General features: G+C 40.3%; 1 protein-coding gene across 1 annotated transcript in view; it reads right to left on the reverse strand.

Moving 5' to 3' along the window:
• Nucleotides 1-22,415, reverse strand: part of dcc (DCC netrin 1 receptor) — a 185,162-nt gene that overhangs the window by 98,882 nt on the left and 63,865 nt on the right. The window contains exons 8-12 of the mRNA XM_062434208.1: nt 17,847-18,006; nt 9,868-10,022; nt 8,897-9,045; nt 8,497-8,635; nt 1,518-1,567 (exon numbers count right to left, since the gene is read on the reverse strand). Coding sequence (XP_062290192.1) covers nt 1,518-1,567; nt 8,497-8,635; nt 8,897-9,045; nt 9,868-10,022; nt 17,847-18,006 — 653 coding nt within the window. The remainder of the gene's footprint in view (nt 1-1,517; nt 1,568-8,496; nt 8,636-8,896; nt 9,046-9,867; nt 10,023-17,846; nt 18,007-22,415) is intronic.

A 22,415-nucleotide genomic window follows, 5' to 3' on the forward strand; every position in this document is an offset into this window, starting at 1 on the left:
TAGAGATGTGTATAAATGTGTGTATAGATGTGTGTAGTGTGTGTAGAGATGTGTGTATAGATGTATGTAGTGTGTGTAGAGATGTGTATAAATGTGTGTATAGATGTGTGTAGTGTGTGTAGAGATGTGTATAGAGATGTGTATAAATGTGTGTATAGATGTGTGTAGTGTGTGTAGAGATGTGTATAAATGTGTGTATAGATGTATGTAGTGTGTGTAGAGATGTGTATAAATGTGTGTATAGATGTGTGTAGTGTGTGTAGAGATGTGTGTATAGATGTGTGTAGTGTGTGTAGAGATGTGTGTATAGATGTGTGTAGTGTGTGTAGAGATGTGTGTATAGATGTGTGTAGTGTGTGTAGAGATTTGTGTAGTGTGTGTAGAGATGTGTGTATAGATGTGTGTAGTGTATGCAGAGATGTGTGTATAGATGTGTGTAGTGTGTGTAGAGATGTGTGTATATATGTGTGTAGTGTGTGTAGAGATGTGTGTATAGATGTGTGTAGTGTGTGTAGAGATTTGTGTAGTGTGTGTAGAGATGTGTGTATAGATGTGTGTAGTGTATGCAGAGATGTGTGTATAGATGTGTGTAGTGTGTGTAGAGATGTGTGTATAGATGTGTGTAGTGTGTGTAGAGATGTGTGTATAGATGTGTGTAGTGTGTGTAGAGATTTGTGTAGTGTGTGTAGAGATGTGTGTATAGATGTGTGTAGTGTATGCAGAAATGTGTGTATAGATGTGTGTAGTGTGTGTAGAGATGTGTGTATAGATGTGTGTAGTGTGTGCAGAGATGTGTGTATAGATGTGTGTAGTGTGTGTAGAGATGTGTGTTTAGATGTGTGTAGTGTGTGTAGAGATGTGTGTATAGATGTGTGTAGTGCATGCAGAGATGTGTGTAGTGTGTGTAGAGATGTGTGTATAGATGTGTGTAGTGTGTGCAGAGATGTGTGTATAGATGTGTGTAGTGTGTGTAGAGATGTGTGTTTAGATGTGTGTAGTGTGTGTAGAGATGTGTGTATAGATGTGTGTAGTGCATGCAGAGATGTGTGTAGTGTGTGTAGAGATGTGTGTATAGATGTGTGTAGTGCATGCAGAGATGTGTGTAGTGTGTGTAGAGATGTGTGTATAGATGTGTGTAGTGTGTGCAGAGATGTGTGTAGTGTGTGTAGAGATGTGTGTATAGATGTGTGTAGTGTATGCAGAGATGTGTGTATAGATGTGTGTAGTGTGTGTAGAGATGTGTGTATAGATGTGTGTAGTGTGTGCAGAGATGTGTGTATAGATGTGTGTAGTGTGTGTAGAGATGTGTGTATAGATGTGTGTAGTGCATGCAGAGATGTGTGTAGTGTGTGTAGAGATGTGTGTATAGATGTGTGTAGTGTATGCAGAGATGTGTGTATAGATGTGTGTAGTGCATGCAGAGATGTGTGTAGTGTGTGTAGAGATGTGTGTATAGATGTGTGTAGTGTATGCAGAGATGTAGACAGAGAGAAAAGAAGGGAATAAAAAGAACTCACCCTGGACAGGACGACCTCTAAGGTGATATTCTGAGGAGCAGCACTGGGCACTGCAGAGACACACAAACACACACACACACAGCAGTTCTCACATTAGTCAAAGACAGAGGAGGAAACAACACATATAATTACCGTCCATTACAACACTATTAAGAATCACTGTAAAGACTGCAGTAAATGCTACAACATCCACACTGCACTTAACTTCTTTATATGTTGCTCTTCTAAAGTTCTACATGATAATTAAGGGATAATTACTTCACTTTTCACGCCTTTCTCTAATGTGTGCTTCTTTTAATGTGAAGTGCTAGATAATTCCACTTCTTCTGGTGTTTCCTTCCTCAAAAACTCATCAGATGAAATTATCGGAGAAGAAAAAAAAACCTCTGAGACTTGAGACTCTCTATGAACACATTCAGTTAGCAGCTTCATAATCTCTTTTCAAAAAAATCTATCCCACACTAAGCACAATGACATTTTCTTAGTATGAGTCACTACACTTAGACAAGACCAGTGCGGCTATTTGAAATCCTACATAGGTCAAAGGTCAAACTCAGCTCTAATGTGTAAATAACAGGCATTACAGCAACAGCCTGACATTTTTATAATGTTCTCTACAGTATTTCCCACTTCTGAATGTGGATATCAGCTCAATAAATAAATGGGACAGTATCAGAGGTGACAGCTTTTCACTTGTGATGGAGCTACAGTGACAGTGTTTGTGCTAAGCTAAAGAAAGGCTAAAAACAGCCTCAGTTTGTATCTCTCAGAGGATGGGGACGTGGACACCTTGTAACAAATGATGTGGTATTATTAGCTGTGGTGTCAGTGTGTTGGCTGGCTGCTGAGCTCACTCTGGTTGTCACTGCTGTCAATCAATCAAGCTGCTGACATCAGCACAAACAGGAAGGAGATGGACTGATGCTGTGACGGCTTCAAGCCTGAAAGATCTGACTGTGTCGTGACCGCGAAACAACAGCGGACACATGACAGGTGTCATTACACACACACACACACACACACACACAAACATCTCATCCCTCTGAAACATCAGCACATCAGTTTGATTCTGAACTCACTTCTAGTTTCTTTACTTCTTGAAGTTCTTAAAAATGTTGACTTCAAATGTTAAACAGCGTTATGAGAGCAGCACAGGAGAAAGTGGTCCACAACATACATGAAGAAGAAGGGGAAGAATTAAAATGAAGGTGAAGAGAAGAAAAAGATGAGGATGAAGAAGGTAAATAAAAAGAACATCAAGAAGGAGAGGATAAAGAAGAAGAACAACAATAACAAGAAGAAGAATGAGAAAAAACAACAAGAAGATGGAGGCAAACAAGATGGAGGTGAAGAAGAAGATGAAGATGATGAAAAAGAAGACCAAGAATAAGTAGAAGAAGTTAAAGAAAAACAAGAACAAGAAGGCAAAGAAGGAGAAGTAGAAGAAGAGGAAGAAGGTGAAGAAGAAGATGAAGGTTAAAAAGATGAAGGTGAAGATTAAGAAGATGATGATGAAGAAGAAGGTGAAGAAGATGAAGGCAAAAAAAGGAAGATGAAGGTGAAAAAGAAGAAGATAAAGGTAAAGAAGAAGATTAAGAACAAGATGAAGGCAAAGATGATAAAGGTGAAGAAGAGGATGAAGAAGGCAAAGACGATGAAGGCAAATAAGAGGAAGATGAAGGTGAAAAGAAGATGAAGGCGAAGAAGATGAAGATAAATGTGAAGAAGAAGATGAAGGTGAAGAAGATGATGAAGGCGAAGAAGAAGATGAAGAAGAAGAAGGCGAAGAACAAGATGAAGAACAAGATGAAGAAGAAGAAGATGAAGGCAAAAAAGAAGCAATTGATGAAGGTGAAGGAGAAGAAGAGCACGAAAAAACTGCAATCAATCAAACAAGAAAAGGAGGATGAGGAAAACAAAGAAAAGGATTGGAACACAAAAGACAAACATGAAAGAGAAGAAAAATGAAAATCACCAAAGATGTAGGAAACAAAAAATGAAAGAGAACAAGATGTAAACATAGGAAGGAGGAAGATGTGTCAGATGACGTATGAGGCTTTAAAGACTGAAGAAAAGGAAGAACAGAATGTTCTAGATAAAAAAAGGACGGAGAAGAAAGCAGTGATGAGAAATATGTAATGAAGAAAAGAAGGAAAATAATTAAAAAGTAGTAATGAGTACAGGTGAAGACAAAGATAGAAAAATGCATAAAGGAGGAGATGAAGAAAACATTCACAAATGAAGAAGATGAAAACGAAGGTGAAAAATGAAAAATAGACGGTGACGGTCCAGATGAAGGTGAAAAACAGGAGGAAGATGATGGAGGGGAGGATGAAGAGGCAGCAGAAGTGTTCAGACAGTCTGCTGAATCAGACACAAACTGAGAATCTAAGTGTTTGGAATGAACTCTGCATCTGTCCAACCAACTGTCAGCAGCTTATCTATTGATTCAGCTGCTCAATGTGTGTGTGTGTGTGTGTGTGTGTGTGTGTGTGTGTGTGTGTGTGTGTGTGTGTGTGTGTGTGTGTGTGTGTGTGTCAGTATTATTGTGGATTCAATTAGTCCACAAGTCATTGTTATCATGGAGACGCAGCTGGAAGATTCACAATACAGCCGCTCTCCATCCGTGCGTGTGTTCATTTCAGATCATTTTTACGGTGTGATTGCAGCTGGACAGATGCCTCCATTCTCTCTCACCGTCTATGTACGGAAGTTTATTAATGACAACGTTCACGTCTGAGCGCCGATTAGCAGCCGAGCGTTGAAGAGAGAGCTGAGGTTCCATTTTCGAGGAGATATTAAAAAAGGCCCAACCACCCACCACCACATCAGCCACAGGACTTAAAGCTGTGATCGCTCCCAATTTGATTGGCAGATGTTCTAAAACAAGGGTGGAACAGTTGATAAGAACAGATGTTTCAGTCACAAGTTGATGGAAAAAAAATATTATTTGGCCACTCAACTCATCCTGGGGCTGGGATCATGTGACAATAACAAAGATTTTTGGGGACTTACAGTTGGGTTTTAAAAGAGTTCTCCACCAATTTATCACATTGCATATTTATAACAGTGTCTAACTCACTATGGACTGTAAAATAAGAACAAATTAAATAAAATAAATTTGCATTGCATACCCATAAAATTGTCAAACTCAGTATGGACTGTTAAAAAATCAATGCAGCAGAAGCAGAAATATTGTCCTTTATTGTTCCATTCTGTGCATTCTTTTATTTTACTCTCTTTTTTTTAAGAAGAAAAAAAAACAACACAAAAAATATACATAATAGATGGAGAACATTGAGATTTAGGAAAAGAGAATAATAACTGACTATGAGAAATGTGCAGGAGGAGCCAATGAAACCTGTAAGAGCTTGTCAGGTGACATACAACATAGTGAGGTAATGATTTTCATTACCTAATTGATCCAGAAAGAAGAATATGGTAAAGGTCTTAAATGACTTTAGACTGGTGGAATTTCTGTTTTGAAAAAGATAATAGGCTGACCTGGTGTTGTAATTATGGTATTTGGAATTTGAAGTGAAATAAATTCTTCACTTCACTAAAACAATTGTTGGAGCTCTCCTTTAAACAAGACCCAACCAGTGTATGTCAACATACCAATAAACCTCTGAGTTAAATTAGCTGTCAATCTTGATTGAACCCCTCTGTGCATGTTGCTAGGGTGATACCAGCATGTGCACATCAACTTTGGCATTAGAACAAAGACGTCTGGAAGCAAACAATGTCCATTCTTCTTCTTTATATAAGGCATCTTTAATCCATGGATGTTTTATAGTTGTAAAACATTCCCAGAGTGGGACAGAGTGGGTGGGAGATGACAAGAAGAAAATGCTACTGCAGGAAAACCTTATTTGTAGCCTGGAGGTGTTGACTATGACTCCTGTGAAGTCATGATGTTTAACTCAAGTAGAAAGTGAGTAACATTTACTGAAGGTTTGTGGTTGCATTTCATCTACTTTCACCTGTCATGTGTTGGTTATGAGGATGTTGTAAGATGACATAATGTGTCAGTTGCATTAAAAACCTCACAGGTGAGTTGTAACCAGCTGACATGAGGCAGCAGCATTCTGCTGGATGCAGTAGGCAACTAGACTCTTCTAAACAAACCTAATTCTATTTCATTTTAAACATTTGACTCATCATGAGACTTTCAAAGGCAGATATGTGGAAGTGGTACAAACAATCTAATGTGTGGCTGTGGAAATATAATACTTTACACATTAACTACATCTCTCAACTCAATCTGGTGATTCTGAAGTCGTCAGCACAACTACTGCACGGTGCTGAATAATGGTTCTAGTAGCTACCTGAGTATCTGGTGACACTTAACAAGTAAGAGCAAGATTACATCCACTCTTGTATCTTATCTCTTAGTAAGAGCTAGATTTAAAATGTCCAGCTATTTATAAACCTAGAAAGAGCTGGAGTGAACAGAGCCTGCTGTTATCATGAGTAAAGCCAGATATCTCAAAGAAGAGTTCAAGTGCTTTTGGTGAATAAAGTGCACGTAGACTTAATGAAGGTGGATATTTTAGTGTGTGTGTTTGCGCTCAACTCAGCTCTGCTTTTCAGTTGTATCACCTGTTCAAAGCTCTCATGTATTTCGACTCTTAAACTGTTTAGACATTTATATATTTGATCATTTTCAATACGTACAAGATTGTTACTTCTGCTGATTTCTCTCTCTGTTCTTTTCACACGACAAACATTGTACTCTGTTTCTCTCACTTTCTCTGTTGCTGTGTGTGTGTGTGTGTGTGTGTGTGTGTGTGTGTGTGTGTGTGTGTGTGTGTGTGTGTGTGTGTGTGTGTGTGTCTGACTCCATTAGTGTGTCAGGCTGAGAGGCTAAAGTCTCTCTGCTTAATTAAAGGCCCCCAGCCCCCAAATGAATCTCCTGACAGCAGGAGAGTGTGAGAGTGAGTGTGTGTGTGTGTGTGTGTGTGTGTGTGTGTGTGTGTGTGTGTGTGTGTGTGTGTGTGTGTGTGTGTGTGTGTGTGTGTGTGTGTGTGTGTGTGTGTGTGTGTCCGTGTGTCCGTGAGAATGTGTGTTACTGAAAAAAAGAAAGAAAAAAAGATGTGTCGCTGCTGGTCGGCTCTTCTCTACATTTTCTGCTCCTTCATCCAAACTAATGACCCCTCTCATGCACACACACAGTGGCAGGTAATAAGCCAACACCTGGTCCAGCAGTTCTCTGGTCTCAGCTGAACAGCTGCAGAGCTACAAACTGGGACCAGTTCAAACCAGTCACACTGCTGACATCACAGACACTCCTGGACATAACGTCTATTTGGAAATATCAGCATTATTTTTATATTGAAGTTACTGTGAAATACTGTGTGGACTATTATTTTGAAAATGATTACAACCTGAACTTGATGAGTTTTTATTAAAATGTCAATGAAACACAAGAGCTAATAATGCTAATGTATCTAATCAGAATGGTGTTGGGTGTGTGTGGCAGAGCTGACCTCGTATGAATACACACTCAGTGAAAATGTTTTAAACAAACAAGAGCTGCTCTTACCTTTCTCTTCAACTATTCAATCTCTTCCACTTGTAGTATTCAGTTCATTTTTAACAGCTTTACAAGGTCCACTGACACTCTATCATTACTCTAAATGTGATGTAATGAAGGCCACGGCCTCCATTCACATCATGTCCTTGATATTTTGGGGGATGTGTGGCTTCTGTGAGCAGTTATCGTTTATCGAGAACATTTATTTTGAAATGTAAGCCTCAGCTCCAGTATTGTTTTAATATCTTGTGGTGTACATGCCTTTAAATATATATGATGGGGTTGTTTTAGGGGTGTGGTTGAAAGACAATCCCATAAATGATTAATACATTAACAGTGTATACTATTCCCTGTTTGCATTATTGTGACATTAAAACATAACCCTTACATACTGTTCATACACTGCTTCCTCACAGTATTTTACTCATCAATTTGACCCGGTCTAAGAATCCTCTCATAAAATGTGTCTATAACAAATTTTGAACCACAGATGTATGAATTTGATTAAACCTTAATTCATGTTTCAGAGAGCAGAGAGAGTGTAGTTTTTAGCTTTTACACCAAAAACATCTCCTATCAAACAATATCATGTCCTATTTGACCTAAGACATGAACATATAACATAGCAATAATGATGTAAATGTATTTTATAACTTTATGGAAGTGTGGGGTTTATTGTATAACCATTAGAGCCATCAGTCTTCACTGCTACATCATAAAAAGAAATCCTCATAACTACTATCTTATTAAAACTATTAACTATTCATTTCACTAAAACACATGTCAATAGATAAGGCTCAAATATTTGTAGCATCTATACAAAAGTATAACATTTAAAAATGTTTTAATTTTGAGCATTTTGGGCCACTTTAGGAAAAGTCATCACATTTCAGAGTAAAATACATTTGGGGTGTTTTTACAAGCTGTCAAATGTTAAAACGGTTCAAATTAGACCTGAACAGTATGGAAGGGTTAAGAAATGGGTCTGGAAATTATAGTGATATTATAACTGCAAGCCTCTTGTTTTGTCATATTTAATCAAACCAGACAAAAGAACCCATCCAACACTTCCAAATGCACGTGGGACTCACAACCTCTGTGTTTCTAAAATAGCACAGAGATCCATCAATATCTTTAGTGAAAGATAAAAGTGCTAAAAAAAAATGTTTAAAAACCCCAAAAACGTCACTACTGAAGATACGCTGTTCTCCAGGAAGCTCAAGCACCCATTTCAATGGATCTTTAAGGAATTAGGAATTATGGTGCTTTCAATGACACTCTGACATCTGAAACTGGAACTTGCTCAGGTGCCTTCGCCCTGAATCAGCTGAAATAATCAATGTCTCAAAAAAAAAGTTCACACCCAAATTACCACAAACCAGCTGCTACACTGAGGTTTAACAAGAGAATACCACACTGGATGAACATTGAGGTAAAGCTCACCGTCTGATTGGGTGGTGACGATGGCGGTGTCTGAGGCGGGGCCCGGTCCGTAGCGGTTGATGGCCAAAACCCGAACAGTGTACTCTGTGAACTTATTGAGTCCATCCATCTTGTAGCTCTGCCCGTTCACCTCCAAACTCTGAACCCAGACACAAATCATATGAAAACATTTAGGTTATCTTCAATTGCATCAAGCTGGAAAAAACATTTGGGTTGTTTTTAATCCCTTTTTTTAAAGTCTTATGGCCTGTAAATAAAGTCTGGTGTGTGTACAGTGAGTGTTGATATCACTGAGTCCAGCTGTGTGTGTTTGAATCTGACTGACTCTCAGAAAAGGTTGAGATTTGTAATGCAAATTGGATGTAAAGGTTAAATAAACTACATCTGTGACGGAGCTGACCTGTTCCTTGCCAGATGGGCTCTCGGTCCACAGCAGTCTGTAGCCCAGGACGGGGCCGTTCGGTTGGCTGGGAGCGTCCCAGCTCACCTGGGCGGAGGTCGGAGACAGAGCCTCAGCTTGTAGAGACTCCACCCGGCTGGGAACCTGCACTGTAGAGACACACGCCAGACAAAACATTGCAAACACTCATCCAGTTTATAATGCATGCACACTGACTCTACACCAAAACAGTTAAATATTCATGCAGAGAAGTCTGGAGTGCAAAGGGAGGCGGTAGGAAGCTGGCTCAGAGAGTCGCTCAAACACATCACACCTAACAAAAATTAGGTTTGACATTTAACTGTTAAACTAATGAAAGCTCAACTCATTTCAGTTTAAAGCATGATCACAGACAAAGCTACACCTCTCTCTCCTCCAATCTACTGACAGAGGCATATTTCACTCAGAGATGTCTCAATCACAGCTACATGCCAAAAAATGTTACTTCTATTAGCAAAACACATATTGTAAATCAACTCAGTACATTAAGAGAATAAAAGCAGGAAGTGTTTCGTGTCCTGGAAATGTGCTAAGTGTGATTACTCTCAAGTTACACCAAAGATACTCAGTTTAAATCAAATAATAATAAAAAACAGAACTCGTGCCAAAGGCGTGTCAGTGAAGTGCAGATGAAGATTTAGGGAACTTCTGGGGCTTTCTTTTTGTTTGTGCCAAAAAAAAAAAAAAAAAAGGATTTGAAGCTTTGAGGCTTTAAACTCAACAAGGACACTGTCATCTGTTTTATAGCAGCCATTAAATACTGAGGCTGAAGTACTACAACACTTTAATGTTGGCTGAATTTGCTGCACAAGATATGGCATTACGGCATTTAGGTTTTTTTAGAGAGAGAAAATGCTTCTGTCAACTTAGTCACACATTTTTAACGTGTGTGTGTGTGTGTGTGTGTGTGTTTGTGTGTGTGTGTGTCTTACGGTCAGGTTTGGTGGTGATCCTCAGGGGGGCCGAACTCTCTCCTGGCCCCACGTCGTTGTAAGCGATGACTCTGAAGCTGTAGCTCTCCTCTGGTTTCAGGTTGGAAACGGTCAGCTCCAAAGACTCCGGCTCTGACACGTTCACTGACCTCTCCCTGAGACAGGAAAGCACAACACCACGCACTTCAGCACAAATATAATAGCATAGATTTATCTGACTGATGCATTACAATTTATTTATGTATTAAAAACAACGTCTAAGAAGGCAGTCTCACTCTTTTCTATTCATTTATCTTATAAAAATCAGACAGGCACTTTTTAAATACCACTGCATTAGAAAGAGAAGCCTCTGATATTTTGTAACAGTGCAGATAATCTGAGTTGTAATCAACTGCAGTCTGTGTAATCCCACAGTGACTGCGGTTAATCCTCAGATTACAGCACCTCTGCAGACCTCAACTAATCATCAAATCACTAGAGAGACAAACCCAGCTGCAAAGATTAGCCTGTATCCACTGCAGCATCACGCACACGCTTGTCTTTGCTGCGTTCACTGCAGAGGATCATTGGAAGAGATTTGATACTAAATACTAGATGGTAAAACACTTCTGAGAAACTCTCGCTGAGAAAATCTGATAGGTATCTTGTTCCACGTTGATGAGAATTTAATTCAAACATCGTCCAGGTTTGAAAAAAAAGCTCGACAATGATTTTCACTCATCTTGATTTTATCAAGAAAAGCACAAAAGAACATCAGAGACAAGACAAAAACTGAGGATGAAAACTTTACAACTAATTCACAGAAATACTGTTTTACAATACAGACATGACTGCTGTTAAAGGGTGAAATAGTATATTTTAAAATGAGTAATGCTGCATTAATCACTGTTACTGCATACCTAATGTCTGTGATGTAACTACAGAGTTGTTTTCTTAGGATGTGCTTAGCTTAGCTTAGCTTAGCATAAAGACTGGCAGCAGGTGGAAACAGCTAACATGGCATGATCCAAAGTTGAAGAACACACCTGCCAACATCTGTTAGGCTGCGTTCAGGTTACATGCTGATGTCACCTACATCTGATTTTTTTGTTTGCCTCCAAGTAACTCAGATCTATTTCAGTTAAATATCTGCACATGCATGGCAGTTTAAGACCTCTACAGTGTTCATGTGAATGTGAACCATTGAACCATCAACGCAAAATGGTCGAAAGAAAATCAGAATTGAGCATTAAGGCCCGGTATGTGAACACTGTTTGGTATGGTTGGTAACACATTAGTGAGTACCAAATTACAATAGCAAAAGTCGGGCCAGTTGAAGTAGGCTGTAGAGGTTTCATTGCTACATTCAAGCTACTCTGGGAGATGGGCGTGCAAGAGAAGGACCACAAGCAGGCAGTCAAAGAACTCTCAAGGGCCGCTGAGATGGGGAGCCAATGGCTGCGGCTAAAGAGAAAAGACTCCATCTGGGCCCCCAAGTGAGTAGATAGTATCTAGGGGGTGAGCCGGGGATGCTGGGATTCATTGCTGAACCCTCTGGAGGCCATCACTCACTTGGCCATCCCACAGAGTTCTGGCAGCATGCCTTAAGGTTGAAACTAAGGGATAATGACATCCAGTCCTACACAATAGATCATATCAATATTTAAGAGATTACAATTTGAAATTCTGTTACTACATGAGGAACTACATTACAGATACCAATCGTGCTAATTCCATTACTTTGGCATTGATGTCAGATTGTTCTTGTGTGTGGACAGACTGCAGTGGGATGTGTTGGGACATGACTAGCATCTACCAAAAGAGGGGAAATGCAAGTTCAAGTTCATGACAACCCCTTAAACCACCTCCAATTTTTGCGATCCATTAATCCTCCTCTAAAAATGTCATTAAAACCGTTGTTCAACAAACAACATGTAAATAAGACTTGAAAATTTGTGAAGAGTTTAGCAGGATCAACAGGATCCATCCTCTGCAGCTAAGCTTATGTTGACCTATTTGTTGTTCGGGTAGAAGCCTGCAAGTGACAGACGGACAAACGGAGCGATGAATCAAACGTCATTATCAGCAGCAGCCGCGAGACACAAAAGGTTAAAGAAAATACAAAAGGTGAGTGGAGCTCTCAGGGGGTTTTTCTCTGAGCCGCTGAGTAAAAAAGCAGAGAGGCCGAGCTGGACGTCGAGTTAACCAGCAGGTCTGTTTCTGGCGCGCAGTGTGAACTGTGTTTGCCCTTCAAAGGCCACAGTCTGAGGTCATTTAGTCAGCTTGAAAACGAATAAGCCGCAGTCTCTCTTTCTTCCATCTCATCTTTCTGTTTTTTTTTTCTTATTTTCTCTCTGCTGGTTAGTAAGCTATAGACAGCACCTCTCAACTTTCTGTTTCACATCTTCCTGCCAAGCCTGTTTCTCTTTAGAGATACAACCCCCAATGTTAGAAGCTGTATAATGGCAGACGATGTATCACCAGAATACAACTTCAACATTTGACAATTATAAAAAGTAAAAACTGAAGTTTTGTTTTTTTCCCACTTTTGAAACTCTCACTCTGAGTTTATATTGGAACAGTATTCACAGAACATTAAGTAATGTTTTCAAGACTCGAATACCTTTGAATTTAGAGACTTCTTATGTGGGTCACACTTTGTTTTTGAAAAAGAGGAGGAATATAAAACAGCTGGAGGCCCTTTTGGCAGCAAGTAAAAAAAAAAATAAAGTGTTTTTTCAGTGTCTGAATCCAGTGTCACCTACATTAGAGGATTGGTAGGAAATCAATTTTGAAATATTTTAAAATGGAAAAATACCTGCAGGTATGTAAATAGAGTACCTGCAGGCCTGTTTTTTAGAGAGAAGCCACAGCTGCACAATACTGTGGTGGACGTTGCACTAAGAGCCATGAGGTCTATGAGGCGATGGTGTGAACCCAAGATGCCGGGAGGGGGAATTGGACAGTTTTCCACAGGTTAGAGGGGGTGATGGTCTTCTTCACTCAGCCAAGTTAAGAAGACAATCAGAAAGCAGAGATTTTACAGTTCCCTGGCCGACAACATTCAAGAACATTTTCTTGTCATCTTAAATTTCTCGTACTTTTTTCATAAAGTGGACCTGTACAAGTGAGCCATTCATGCCAACATGATGAATCCCGCCTGTTCTAAATAAACGCGCGTTCCAGATAATAGTAAATAATCGTAATTGACCCCCTCAAAATACCATGTAAGGTCAGGTGTCCAGCAAGTTGTAGAGAAGCTCCATTCGTGAAAATGGCATCAAAGAACTATACGAGCTCTGAGATTGAGGTCCTGCCCTCAGAAACAGAACAACAGAAACACATATTGGTAGAATAAGTGGTGGAAATAAAGGTCCCAAGATAGCCAGAGAATGACAAATAATGACCCATGCTGTGAACGCTTTCTCAGCCATTGTATGCACCATCACAGAAATAAAAAAGAAATGGTTTGACATGAAATTGGATGCCAAAAACTCCATGATTGCAACAGGAGGGGGCCGAGAGGATCAATCAACAATTAACATTGACCGAAGAGAGGATACCTGTGGCAATGTCAGGTGTTTAAGCTGATGTGCCTCTGGATACTGACTTGATGCCTGTTGCAGCATGTGGCAGAAGTCAAAGTTTTATTTAATTTTATTTATGCCAAGTAGGCCATTCAAGAACAATGTGTAAGTACGAGTGTGTCTTGCATGAGGCCAATTGATCACAGGCTGAATGACAACTGAATTATTTCTACAGCAGCCACAGACGCTCACTCTCACTATTGAGGGTGCAATCACTCCCATACTCCTCAAGGAATTCCATGAATTCATAGTCAGGGCGTCACAGGAGAGAATCTGTGCAAAGTGCTCATCGCTGTTTCCTCGCTCCCAGTGTCAACAGATGAGTGAAAGAGGACTGAGTGCCATGAGCCCATATTCTCATAGACTGTAGAAATAGAGTGAACATCTCCTCATGAACAGCTTGTTGTTCATTCCAGTAAATGCACCAGGGGTTGCCTTCTTCCATGCTCAGAGATTTGCAGAAATAGGGGTAGAAGAGGGGCCACACACAACAGCTGACCCCTCCACAGGGAAGCATAAAGAGACAGAAGTCAGTCAAAGCAGACTGTTTTCTTAGTCTGATAAGTGCTGTTGCCTATTTCTCTCTATGTCTATGATAACAGGACACATAGGGCTCAACTGAACAATGACTTGCAAGAATGACATAAAGTGTATTGGCATGTCTGGCCAAGTGGTGCCACCCACAGTACTGAAATGAGTGTTGGGGAATATACTTTATTTGTAGTATTGCAAATAAAATGCTGTCAAACAGGAGCTATTTTTGGTGTGTGGGTCTCTCTTCTCTACTCTACCAGTTTTTTTTGATCTAGCACCCATCCTAGATAGTGTTACATGTGTGTCTCTTTTGTACAATTTATCAGGGGAATGTACTTCTGGCATGTTAAATTAGCATTCAACCTTTTGTTTTGTTGTATATATACAACATGTTACTTACTTACTACCTTTTATTCCTACTGACATGATGGGCAGCAACAAGGGACCTGCACACCAGTTACCTCTCATGAACATATGGTGCCATCTTTCATGTTAATGCACATTTGATATGGTTTTCATATATTTACAAAGGTGTTGGCTGTTATTTGAATGTTAATGCAAACACCGGCTGCTAATTTTATTTTTGGTTTCCAATATAAAACTTGGTGAACATTTTAATATTACTATGATAACATTGATAACCATGATCATTTTAGTCACTACAATGGTGATATGGAATTTTCATCTCTAACTGACACACAGTAAGGTAGCAAATAAAGTACTGGTTCCATTGGGTACCAGTACTGGTATCAGCTCAAATGTGAACCGTAGCCAACCTCACTAGCTAGATATGTCCTTTAAGCCTGTCCTTCAAGAAAGACTCATCTTTTTTTATCAATTTAATTCTCGCTACTTTTCTTCTTTTTCCATTTTTCTCTCTTGATCTCTTTTCCCATTTCTCTATTTGGCTCTCTATATGTTTCCTGGAAGTCATTAGAAGTGACAAAACATTTCATCCTCTCTCTCCCCCTCTAGCCATCTCTCTTTCTGCTGTAATCTTTCATTGTTTTTTCTCTCTCCGTCTCTCTTCCCTCCCCTTTCATTTCCCACAAGTTATTATTGCTAACAAAACCCATCTCTGTGTTTTTTTTACCAAGTCATTAGAACTCACAGAACCTCTGCCTCTGTTTTTTTCTGGAAGTCACTGCCGACGAACACAATCTCTCTGTCAACCCGTTTCATGAGGAAGCCTCGGTGGCTCTTTTGTTTAGCGTACCATTCAGAGGCCTGAAGCGCTGCAGGCCGGTTACTCCCTGAGGTAACAAAGCTTAAAAGCCGGGATGTGAAAGCCTTCAAGCTTGTGCACCGACTGTCAAAGGTTACCATTTAACATCAGCGGGGGACTCGCCAATATGTCACCCACAGCTTTTTCTACTAAATGTGGAGAGCTGGTGTGTGTAGCACAGCTGTGATCAAAGGAAACGAGTATTTTATGACATAGTGTTACTAAAAAACTCTACACCATCAGTCCTTTATTTGTTTAAAAGCCACCAACATGGATCCTCCCTGTCATATTACAGTTGAAAAGCAGGATCCGTGAATCCACAACATGGACCCACATCTACCTTTTACAGGATATTACTACAGGTCCTGTGAACCTTAAGAAATCAAATCTGATATATTGTGACTTATAAAACCATACCGCTTTGTTTGCAAGTTTTAGCCAATTTATCTAAATCGAGGCGAACGATTTCGCAAACCACACTTTATACATTTCTGATTTTTCCTCCTTTTTCAGGCTCCCATTGATTTACATGTGCTTGATTTGATTTGTTGTGCTTTCCCCCTCTGCAATAATGTAGTTTGATTCAATAATCTTAACTCAAGGTCCATTTACGAGGTTTTTTCTGGAACATTTTTTTTTCTGTCAAACCACTATTTCCATGCTCTCAATCACAACAGTAATATAACTTTATCAGGGACTAATTCAGACTTGCAAAACGAAATTGACCCCTTAACGTAGTGGAAAACGATGGGTCTTATATGTTGACTGTATGTACCTTTAGAGCTCAATTATGACTCTCACATGTCTATTTGTTAGTCAGAACCATGTGTCCACGTGTGTGTTAACGCTGGGGACTCATGGGTGACACAGTCGTGAAATTCTTGTCGACCACCAAAGAGACCCAATGGCTGAATTGGTGGCAGTACTACCTCTGGCTTTGTTTTTTTCTTCAAATGAATAGTTGGTCGTGTTAACAGGTGGAAGGCCAGTGAGAGGTCTACAATAGTAACTAGTAGCTGGTTTTGCTGGGGCACTTGCACTGTAGGAGGTGGAACATTAGGGGATGTAGTGAATCTCCAAGAGAAGGAGGGTTACACCATCAAGGAGACACAATGGGACAGATTATCTAACTTGAAAGCAAAGGTGAATCTTTCATCTATTTAACATTTCTTTTATAGGAGTCAGCAGCTCATAGAAGTCTCATTATGATTCAAACAAAGTAGTTTGTGCCACATAAGAAAAGATTATTTATACCTGTGCTGAATGTTCACTTGAAGGTGGAGTAAATAGCCTGCTGTTATAGCCTCCCCCTGGCTGTATCAAACTGCCTACCCCAATCTCTCTCCAAGCAGCCGCAGCCCATTCAGGTGCTAGAAAGGGGGTTTCGGACGCTGTAAGACCATCTCACTAGCATTTCATTGAAAGCACATTGTGGCCTTTACAAAGTAAGAGGCTAGCAATGTCCTCAAGGTGCCATTTGTCTGATCATGTTCAGATTATTTTGGTCCAGACCTCCATGTTTGTACTCATGTCTCTTTACACTTTAGGGACTGTGTGTACAGACTGTATTCCTATTGATTTTGTACTACATGTAATTTTTCTCATGAAACATTCACAGTAACTCAACACCATGGTTCCTATGTCCCTTGAGAAGCCAATACTGTAGGTGGCTAGCAACATGTACTGTAGCTGTCAGTACTTTTAGAATTCATCATTATGAGTTCATGTCCCTGAAAGATCAACACCACAGACTGATGTACAAACATAGCAGTTAGTATATGGCTTTAGAAGTCACACCTAGTAGTAGTATGTTATTCTCCTATAACTATCGTCTTCTTCAAAAGTCAAATGAAGCTTAGAAATCAAAACCATGTACCATATATTTAGAATCTAGGGCCAACAGTCCATCTAACTTCTCACCATGGTTCTTATAATCTTAAAGCAGTAGTTCCCAACCTTTGAGGCTTGTTACCGTTTCAAACAAAGCTTGGGCCATTTTAAAACCTACAGTTCAGTCCTAATCAGTATATGAGTTGTACATTTGTTGGGATTTGGTTTGAGTCCTTTTCACAAAAAAAAAAAAATTCAAACAAACTAAAATGTGTCACTAAAAGGTGACTTGAGAAGGTTTACTCTGCTCATTGTGTCTAGGGTCTGAAGAAGGTCTTTTGGCCAAATTACGAGAATGCAATGTACTTTGATACGCTAGTCCAGGTTCGAAATGGATTCACTCTCAGGTTAGTTGCCTGCAAATGTTGATTCCGCTCATCCACATCCCCGTATCCCAGGCCTTTTATCTCAGAGTATGTCTAGTGGTTGAGGTTGGATCATGTTCCCAAAGCCAACAAACCACCTCCAGAGCATGTTTGGCACCAGACCCATACCACATCCTCAGAGTTTAGGCTCACATCAGCCCAAACAAGTCACACCAAGGGGGAAAACCAACCATAGTGGGCAGTTAAAGTTAAAGTTTATTCCTTCTCAGATTATTTCATTCAAAGTATTTTAAATGCCCAAACAAGTAAAACTATCCAGTAATTAAAGAAAAAGCCAAGATTGAAAAAAAAGAAAAGGAGGTTTGTGGGTTGTCTTGATCTGCAGGTAGGAAACCACTATCTGAGACATAAAAAAAGAACAAAAAAGGTCTGGCTTACCGTTCGACTCCATCCTGGGAATAATAAACGCCATAGGTCTGCACAGATCCTCCGGTCTCCTCTGGGGGGCGCCAGCTGACTCGGACAAAGCGGCTGGACACTAGGACAGGGACCAGGTCGCGGGGGGCAGAGGGGAGGGCAACGCCTGGGCTTGGGGACACTGGTGGGGGATCAGAGGAGGAGGAGTAAGTCATAGGGGTGCCAGAAGGAGCAGGAGGAGGAGGTGTGTGGGAGGATCTATACTGTGTGGGCGTGGCCTCTGTTAACCGTTCATCCAAGGGTAGAGGGAGGGAAGGAGGGAAAGGGGGCAGGCGGGGTGGGGTGGGGTGTGGGGAGAAGCAGGGAGAATGAGGGAGGACGACAGGAGGGAAGTAGAGGGGAGGTGCAGGGAGGAGGGGAGGAGGAGACGGAGCAAAGGAGAAAAAAAAATCGAAAGGAGCAAGTGACAGATGAGATGAGATAAGGAACATAAAAGACGTGGAAGAGACAAGAAGGAAGAAAAGGAGGAAGAAGAGTGGTAAAGAAGATCACAGGCAAGAAGAAAAAGCGGCAGAGTATCTGACGTTCAGTTATCAAGCAACAGATAGCAGTCATCTGAAAGTAAAGACTGCTGCCTGCTCCAACATACAGCTCAGAATACTTTGATCTTATAATAACTGACAGCTCAGCCTTGGTGGATTAGTTCAGGCACAGACTTTGTTCCTTCCAGATGTTGATATTTGGGCTTTCACAATAACTAGATAGACTCATGTAACAGTTGATGGATTCAGCATCCCGAGGCAGAATGTGAGAAGTTATAAGACATAAATGAGAGACACATGAGGGCTTAATATCCTGAATCTTTGAACCCACACTAACATGTGATCAGGTTCATTCGGATAATGACATCTGATCACAGGCTTTTTTTTATTTACACCAGGGTAATACATCTATATGCAAATGAGGTAGGCAGGGCTGTCTGACATGTAAACAAACTCATACATCAGTATCGTTTTAGGAGACTCGCAAGGGACTGGTACAGAGTGCAAGACAGATGGAAACTGTGTAAGTCCTCAGGAAATATGTGGTTCTTTAGAGTTGGTGATGTAGGAGCTACATGTAAGGCTAGTTGTTAAATGTCTATAGCTAGGGAAAGCTAACTGCTAACACACTAGCCAGCCAGGAACATGCTAGTCAGTCAAAATAGTGTTGTGTCTCAAATGTTGTACTTCTGTACTTAGGGCGTTCACACTGAGAAGTATGGAAAACCTGGATGGTGCATTCATAACAGTCAAAAAGTTGAGTGTGGAACAATGGATACTTCTCATCCTCAACGGTCGCCATCATAGCTACGTAGCAGAAGGGGAGGGACCACTTTTCTAACAGGAAATGGACCTTGTAACAATGGTCGACATCACTGCATTATACATATGTGTTTGTTGCACTAAGCACCATTATACTGTATATGAGCCATCAGTAGGATTATTGGGTTAACTTAGCAGCCTGTAATCATTTGGTACCACGAACGATAACGTTAGCTTGTCAACGCTAGCTTGTCATTTCAGGTAAGTGCGCATCTAGAAGTATGTGATTTGAGACACAGTTCATCTCTCTGAGCTTCTTTCTATTTTCTCTGTACCGGGCTGTATACTTTCTCCTGCCATTTTGTTCTTAGGATTCAATAAAGAGTTATTGACAGGAGAAAAAAAGCTTTCCGAGCTAACTTGCTTACTTGCTATCAAGCTGTCAGTTAGCTTTGTTGTTAGCTTGCTTCACAAAGTTCAAAAAGACGTGTTTGTAAGTTTGTAAGTCCTCTGTGTGGAACAGTTTATAGTCCAACAGAGCACAGTTGAATCAAAGTTAATGGGGCAACACGGCTAACAAGCTATAACAGCTTCCATCTGTCCCCTCGAGACAGACTGCTACTGTCAATTGTGGGAATTCATGTGTCAAAGTTCACCGAAGGTTCTACTGTGAATGAATGACTTGTTGTCAAATTTTAACCCTTTTTAAATGCTGGTGTGACAGAAGCTTTATACTGTATAATCAGAGCAGCTCGCTAGCAGCAGTGCTAGCTCAGCTACACCCAATCTATCACATGACTCAGGTCTTGCACGGTGTAGATGTCCCTTGAGAGACTCCCAGTGGGTTCTACTTATTTTTCCTTGGCAGAAGAAGAACTCATCTGTAGATTGTTGACAGGAAGCTTGATATGACACAAATAAGTGTGGGCAGGTGAGTTTTGTTTCTATAGACAATGGCAAAACTCGGCAAATTTTTTCCACCTAGGTTATTTCAAGGTATATCACATGTTAATGTAAATTAAAGATGGGATTACTATACATCACTAGCACATCCACAAATCCTTTGTCATATTACTTGACTGCACATTAAGAAATAAAAACATGTACCAGTTCCTGGTCTGAGTAGTGTTTTGATAGGGATGAATATGTTTTTTCTGAATGTGTCAAACATCTTCAGGTAATTAAAACACAAAATGAAATTATAATGAAAAATGATGATCTCTGTTTTTGATATGTTGTTGACTATCGTTGTCAATCACCTTCAGTATTTGGAATCTTTCTGAAACTTTCAATGTATACATCAGAACATTACAAACAACATTAAAGCTTTTACTCAAGGTCCACTTATAAGCTTTTTGGTCCCCCAGATCTTTCATTTTAGTCGTCTGGACTATGCTTTTCATGAGTTAGTCTTTGTATTGAGAAGCCACTTAACTGTGACTAATGATGTTTGAGAAGTCAACAAGAACAAAAGTACAGACACGACCGTAGACTGAGAAAGGTCTCGAGTTGGCTGGCAGTGTGTGTGATCAACAGTGTTATTGTAGCTTTGGCCAGCAATTATACAGCTCTAGAGAACAAACCCCAAGGCAGAACCCTGCAATAATCAATGTAACAAACACACACACACACACACACACACACACAAGAACGCACACACACATTAGTTGGGATGCGTGATGTTGTATTCACATCACTGCATCAACATTAAATATAAAGAAATACCAAATCAGCTCTTGTATTCACTGTATGTGTGTATGTGTGTATGTGTATATGTTTGTGTGTTAAAGGTATTTTTAAGATCTCATCTTTTAACAAAACACCCCAGACACCTGAATGAAAACTAATAACTTAAACTAATGTTAAACGCACTTCTCTCCTCCATCATAAAGTGAGAGAAACCCAATTTATCCCCGGGGTCAAAGGTCACGACTCTCCATAAAGTCTTTAAATGCTTTTTGTCAGTCTGTGCATGTCAATAAAGCTTCACTGAACACATGACACACATTTAACACTTTATGATGTGATGGAAAGAGAGAGATCGAGTGGAGGACAGTGGCGAAAAGGAGAAAACTGGTGGAGGTGAAGGAAGGGAAAGGGGGAGAAGATGGAGGAAGAAAAAGCGGAGGAAAGAAGGAGACGAAGGGGATAAAGGAAATGAAGAAAAAGGAGGGGATGAAGGCACAGAAACAACAAAAACAGGAGAAAGAGGATGAGATGGAGAAAGGAAATTGAGGATGAAAAGGGGGGAGAGGGAAAAAAGAAGAAAAAGTGGAGGAGATGAGGTAGAAAAAGAAAAATATGGAGGGTAAAATGGTAAAAGGGGGAAGAAAGAAAAATAAAAAGATGACCGGCACAAAGAGGAAGAGGAAGAAACAGAGGAGAAGGAGGAGAAGAAAGTGGAAGAAGATGAAGAGAAAGACGATTGAGGAAGAAAGAGAAGGAAAAAGAAAAAAGAAGAACAAGTGGAGGAGGTGAGGAAGAGAGGTAGAAGACAAAGAGAGTTACGGAGAAAGATGGGAATATGGATGATTAAAATAAAGATAAAGAGGAGGGGATGGAGGAAGGAAAATAAGAAACATGAAGAAAGTCAAGGATGAAAAAAGGAGAGAGAAAAAAGGAAATATGAAAAATAGGTCAAATATATATGAGTATGAATTGAAGAAAAGAACACTGAGTAGAAGATGGGAGGAGAAAAGGAGAAAGGCAGAATGGAGGAAAGGAAGGAGACAGAGTCATTTTGAAAAGAAGAAGATGAAGGAGAGACAGTTTGAAAAGTGATGAGACAGGGAGAAAAGGAAGGGATGACAGAGGAAAGAGAATGTAAAGTAGGGGAAAAGAAGAGGGAAAGGATGAAGGGAAAAAAGATATGAAGAAGGGAAAGGGAATAAAAGACAGAAAGATGAAGGGAAAGAAGAGAAGGATGAGACACAGGCGAGAAAAAGAGGAGTAGATGGAAGGAGAGCAGTGTTAACACACCTCATCGCGGCGAGGTGTGAAGGGCGGATTCGTTCCTGCTCGCTGACCCGGCCAAAAAAAAGCAGAGCCGGCGCTGAGCAGTAAAGCGGCACCGTCTGCCGAAAATAGACGGGTAGGCTAAATAATAGAGTCGGACACCACAGAAGAAGAGCTGGAAAACAATCTGAATAAGTGCTGAAAATTACACCGCGGTCTGCCCGGCGACAGATGATACCTGCACGCACACACACACACAGTCTCCATGTTTTTTTTTCCATCACTGTGTCCATTTGCTGCAAGCTGCTCTGCATTTATATTGTTTCTGCTG

Source organism: Scomber scombrus, chromosome 15 (assembly GCF_963691925.1).
Source record: "Scomber scombrus chromosome 15, fScoSco1.1, whole genome shotgun sequence".
NCBI classification, from domain to species: Eukaryota; Metazoa; Chordata; class Actinopteri; order Scombriformes; family Scombridae; genus Scomber; species Scomber scombrus.